The 6080-nt window shown below is 41.3% G+C and overlaps 1 protein-coding gene across 1 annotated transcript; it reads left to right on the top strand.

Annotated features, from left to right (window-relative positions):
* Window positions 1–3642: 3642 nt before the first annotated feature.
* On the top strand, window positions 3643–4263 carry LOC141601988 (uncharacterized). The gene is made up of 2 exons (XM_074422296.1): window positions 3643–3702; window positions 3793–4263. Exons 1-2 carry the CDS (start codon window positions 3643–3645, stop codon window positions 4261–4263), a joined length of 531 nt encoding a protein of 176 aa, XP_074278397.1.
* The last annotated feature ends 1817 nt before the right edge of the window (window positions 4264–6080 follow it).

Here is a 6080-nt window from a genome sequence, read left to right on the forward strand (position 1 = left end):
TAGAGATTCAGCATCATTAATCATTTGGGATAAAACCTCAGTACACAGTGCAAACAAATAAGGAGAAAGAGGATCCCCTTGTCTTACCCCAGTTTCTAGCGTAAATTGCTTTCCCGGAGAACAGTTCATTAGAATTTCATAAGATACAGATTGAATACAACTCATAATAAAGTGGATGAAAGACCGTGGAAAACCCATAAAATAGAGTGTGCACCTAATGAAATTTCAATTTTGTAACACCCCCCATATACCAAGCTGCCTTACCAAGGACCACCTTATAATATGAAGGTACTACCATCTCGGTTGCCCGAGGTAAAGTATAACACAAGTGACCATAAAAGAACATAATTTAAGGTTCAACTGTTTAAATGTATACAACTGAAAAACCAAACCAAAAGTACTACAACTGGCAAAACCAAATTATCCAAAACTATGACAACTGACAGCGGAAGACTAAGACTCCAGAACAAGTGATGACTCCATCCCAGCTAGAATCCGCGAGCTATCCATAGAAGTACCTGCTAATCAACTACTCACCATCCCCGAATGGATCACCACAGTTTTGTAAAACAACGACGGGGTCAGTTCATTGAATAACCAATATAAGAAAACAACAATAAGCATCCAAATGAAACATTCATATTCGACCTCCAATTCATCACCAATCACTGACTACACACTAAAGTGTGTAGCCTTGCAAGATTACCCATCGCAGCAGGTAATCCACACCGCCAGTGGGGACCGTAGCCATACCACCTAAGCCCCGCTCACACCAACGGCGAATAACTCATGTCCATTAATGTGCATATCCGCCTTGTGACGGGAACCATAAGGGGGGAATCAAGGGCGTGAAGCCATTCCCGATGATGATTCTACTCAGCCGAGGGTGCACCTCGCAAACCACAGATACACCAAGCAACCAAACTCATAATACCAATATAAACATGCCAAATCCAAAATACAATCTCAACAATAATAGTAACCATGCCAGTAAAACAACCATCATCAACTTATAATCAATTAATCAGGCAATTGAGTAGGGAAACCCTACCTTATGGATGAATCTACGATCAACAAATAATAGCGGAAGCTAGTACTGTTCCTCTATGAATTTGTCACCTAGCAATAATTACAACCATACTCTATGTCACAATCATACCAAAAGACCCCCTTTTCCTCAATCTAACAATTAAGGTAAAACCCTAAAGACAACATACTAATCGATTAACGAAGCACTAGAGACTTAACAACAAAACTGGTACAGATGACGGAAGTGTAGACTCACGATCGATCAACTAAGCTTGGGAGTGATTAGGGTGATTAGAGAGCTGGATAACGTAATTTAGGATTTGATAAAATGAATTAGTAACTGATAACACGATATATATAAATTCTAATCACCTTAATCAAACTGCGGAGATAACCCTTCAGACCGGGTACTCGGCCGAGTATCTCACTACTCGGCCGAGTTCTCCTGGACAGTAACCTCACTAGAAGTCACCCAATAACCTACTCGGTCGAGTTGCACCTACTTCACGAGTCACAAAGGACCAGAAAACCGTGGTATTACAGTCTTCCCCCGTTAAAACGAACTTCGTCCCCGAAGTTCATACCATACCCAAAATAGAAGCAACACCAACTACTCGAAGGTACTAACAACACCAACTATGACCAACAAAAGAACCCAACTATAGCTCAAAGATACTAACAACACCACCATCTCGACCTCAAACTAACCCAAAACAAGCATGCGACCATCTCCTACCCCCCTTAAAAGGCAATGGTTACGTCCCTGTAACCAAACATATCTGATAAAAAAGGTGTGGGTAGTGCTCTCTCATAGCATCCTCCAGTTCCTAAGTGGCTTCTTCTACGTTGTGATTAGACCATAAAACCTTATGAAATACGGTTTCACCATTCCTTGTCTTGCGTACCTTGCGATCCAAGATCTCCTTAGGACCTCTGCATAAGTTAGAGCCTCATCTAACTCGATATTCTCCACCTCGAGTACATATGACGGATCACTCACATACTTGCAAAGTTGTCGAACTACAATACGGGTTTGATTCCGTCACAACGAATACGTAGGCACCTAAGGATATGACTCAACCCACCCTTTTATTCGAAATGACGGGTCGTTGAGCAACGATGATTCAATCAACAAGAACAAAGGTTAATCCCCAATGAAGCTTTAGGTATGATCTCTTTTTATGGCTGGGGAGCTTATATACGCAAGTCTAATGGACTATAAATGACCCGCGGAATCCTCAGGTCGAGAGTGACTTGGGCATACTTTGACTAGCACCTTGTCCAAGCCTCAGTCAAAGTGGGGACTCTATAGATACCCGTATCTGTTGGTATTAGCATTTATAGAAATCCCGTCAAATACCCGATGATGATAGGATGACATGTATTTTTCAGTTGGCATTGACACTATTTGTAGCCCGTTTTACGATGTAGAATCGGCGTCGTCGATGGATATTTTTGATTTAAATGAAATTTAAATTAATGTTCGTTTTTTCCAAATAAATTCATTTCATTGTTTTAATTTGAGTTTATTTTTGAAGTTTATTTTATTTAAAATGAAGTAAAAATTTTATGTGGATTTATTTAATTTGTTTTGATAAATCATTATGAATTTAATTTATTTGTTTTATAAATCGTATTTGAAAAACTCGATTTTAAAACGGTTTTATACGCGATTTCTAGCTCGATTTTTGAGCTTGATTTAATCTCGAATTGGACTCGAATTTCGATGCAAATTTTGACCCATCTCCTACCCATTCCACCCATGTTCGAGTCTCCTCAAAGCCCAACCAACACCCCCCTAAACCCAACCAAATCTCGTCCAACTCAACTCAACCCAACACCAAACCCGTATCCCTTACTTTAGCCGCCCTAAAACCCGTCCCAAACACCTCCATTTCGACTCCCACCTAGCCCACCTCACTCACCTCACCTAGACCATGTATCAAGCTCTCAAACCAAGCCCTATAACAATGCAAATCTATGTCCAATCCCATGGAAAACACACGAAGATGCAGCCCAATACTGAGCTCTCCTCTCCTCTGTTTTTCGCGTGTTTCACAACCCATTTCGAGGCCTCAACCCGTCTCAAACCCATTTCTCTCAAGCTTAGATATTTCCATTACACCCTTACCCAAGTAACCTACCTTCTAAAACCTTCAAAGCCTCCAAAATAACTCCATTTTTCAACCGAGTAAACCTTACTCCTCCTCTCCTATATATACCCCAATTTCTTCTTCATTTCGAGACCCTTAGCAAGCGAAATAAATGAGGTTAGCCCACAAATCCATACCCTAAAATTACCCCCACAATATACCATCAACCACCCTCATAAAAGCCTCAAAATCTCTCATAACTGGTACGAAAAACAGAGCTGAAATCGCTCTATTTTTGTGTTGTTTCCAGTGTGATTAGGCCCTGTTTGGCCACGGTTTTCATGCCCCTACACCTAAAAAGATCCCTGTGTGTTTACATATTTCAAATATACACCCTTCCACGATTCCAGAACATATTTCAAATCAAATTTTCGTTGAGAAACGAAGTCACAATTCAAGTTTGAAAAACAGTGTTCGAGTTTGAAAAACATGTTTGAAAAGCAATTTGTATTCGTCGGCGATGGCCCCTCGAGACAAGATCTACTATCGATTACGACACAAGAGTTTGTCAATGATACATGTAGGTTGAGGGTGTATATATTATCTCCCTCCTTCTCCCTTTTATTTATGTTTTTTTTTTGCATTATTTCATTGTTTTATTCGGTTTAAGACAAAGGATCAGCAACAAACTGTTCTGAAAAATGGTCACCTCATCTTTGACAATAAGCCTGTCATAATTAAGGAATGGACTCCTGATGCAGAATTGCTTAAACATGATGTATCTAGGGTTCTAATTTGGATGAAAATCTATGGTTTAGACTTAAAGTTTTGGGGTATTGACTGTTTGAAGAAGTTAAGTGGAGCTGTGGGACAATTTGTGAAGTGTGATGATGCTACTGCTACCAGGGCTTTTCTGGGGTATGCTAGGGTTATGATTGAAGTACAAATTGGTCAACAGTTTCCCTCTGAGTTGTCCTTCATTGATGAAGTGGGTAGGGTTCAGTCAGCTAGGTTGGTTTATGACTGGCTTCCCTCCACCTGCACTGTTTGTCATGGAATGGGACATACAACTGATATATGCAGGAAGGGGGAAGTGGCTGCTGGAACTCGAAGGGTATGGAGACCAAAGGCACCTGCTTAGCAGAAACAGCCTCAGATGGGGGCAAAAAAGAGTAAGGCTCCTCAGCCTCAGAAGAACCAGGCTGGTCCACAGAAAGTTACTCCACCAAAAATTGTGGCACCAAGTGTCACTCCAGTGGTTACTCCTGTGGTTCAGAGGGCTCCTCCTGTGGTGTTGTCTAAGGGTCCTGTTACTGAGCCTTATATGCCTAGGAGGATGCTGACTAGACTGATGAGGGTAGATAGTGGTGAAAGGAGGTTGTTTACTCCTGGAGGGTTGTCTTTCATGGAATCCCTTACTATGTCTCTCCAAAAGTCTAAAGCAGGATTGATTGAAAAGGTTTTGTCTGAGAAAGGTGAGTCTAGTCATCATCATACTGACAATGGGTAACTTGGGGTTTTGGAATGTCCGAGGTATGAATAAGACTAGTAAGCAGAATGAAATAAAATGGTTTCTCAACCACAATAAAGTAGGGTTATTTGGGTTATTAGAAACTAAGGTTAAGTCTTTAAACTGGAATAAAGTTAGGAGTAGTTTATGTGAGGATTGGTCTGTTTGCACTAATTCTAGCTGTCACAAAGGTGGTAGGGTCTGGCTGATATGGGATCCTGGAATGTTTATGGTGTCTATTCAGGAGATTACTGATCAATGTATACATGCCCAGATACTTGATAGGGGAAGGAACATTTCTTTCTGGTTAACTATGATTTATGGCCTGAATAAACCTGCTGAGAGGGAAGGGCTTTGGCAACGGCTTAGAAAGTATCATCAGAGCATTAGGGGGCCCTGGATTATGTATGGGGATTTCAATGCTGTGATGGCAATTGATGAAAGAATTGGAGGGGCACCAGTTAACTTGGCTGACATTAGACCTCTTAAACAGTTGGTGGAGGATTGTGATTTGGCTGAGATTAAAGGGTGTGGGTCCTTTTATACTTGGACAAACAAACATGAAGCTAGGGAAAAGGTGTATAGCAGGATTGATAGGGTGTTCATTAATGAAGATTGGTTAAATAGCTTCCCTGGCAGCTATGCAAACTTCCTTCCTGAAGGGTTGTTTGATCACTGCCCTTGCTTGATTAATTTAGAGGAGACCTTTCATCATAGGAAGCTTCCATTTAAATATTTCAATATGTGGGCAAGGGCACCTGACTTTCTGGAAACTATACAACATAGTTGGGGACCTGAAGTTAGGGGCAATGCCATGTTTAAAGTGGTGACAAAACTCAAGAGGTTGAAAAAAGATTTGAAGGCACTGAACAAAGATCAGTTTAGTGACATTGAGAACCTTACTCGTGTTGCTGAGTTGTCTTTGGAGCACTATCAAACCTTGCTCAGAGATGATCCACTCAATGTGAGGGTGTGCCAGGCTGAGAAGGATTGTGCTAAGGAGGTTAGATTGCTGCAACAGGCTAGAACTGAGTACCTGCAACAGAAAGCTAAGATTTCATGGGCACTAGATGGTGATGACAACTCAGCTTTTTTCCATGCTAGTATTAAGAAGAGAAGAAGGAAAAACAAAGTGTTTCAGGTGAAGGACATGTGGGGCAGGATGTGCTCTAAAAGTGAGGAGATTAAGCAGGCCTTTGAGGAGTATTATGTCTCTCTGTTGGGCACTTCCTTGCCAGTGTCTCATGTGAACAAGAAGATAGTCCAGTCAGGGGCTTGTCTTTCTCTTCATCACTGTGAGGTTTTGATGGAGCCTGTAACTGGGGAGGAGATTAGGAGTGCTATTTTTTCTATTCCAGGGACTAAGGCCCCTGGTCCAGATGGGTACAACAGTCAGTTCTTCAAAGACTGCTGGCCCATTGTGGGACAGGAGATTATAGCAGCAGTAC

The sequence above is a fragment of the Silene latifolia genome, chromosome 9 (assembly GCF_048544455.1).
Source record: "Silene latifolia isolate original U9 population chromosome 9, ASM4854445v1, whole genome shotgun sequence".
NCBI lineage: Eukaryota > Viridiplantae > Streptophyta > Magnoliopsida > Caryophyllales > Caryophyllaceae > Silene > Silene latifolia.

What these genes read in the sequence shown, in the direction of transcription:
- LOC141601988 (XM_074422296.1), top strand. Translation starts at nt 3,643, where the DNA reads ATGGCCCCTCGAGACAAGATCTACTATCGATTACGACACAAGAGTTTG. An exon ending in AGAGTTTGTCAATGATACAT is followed by an intron (nt 3,703 to 3,792) that starts GTAGGTTGAGGG and finishes ATTCGGTTTAAG; the next exon opens with ACAAAGGATCAGCAACAAAC.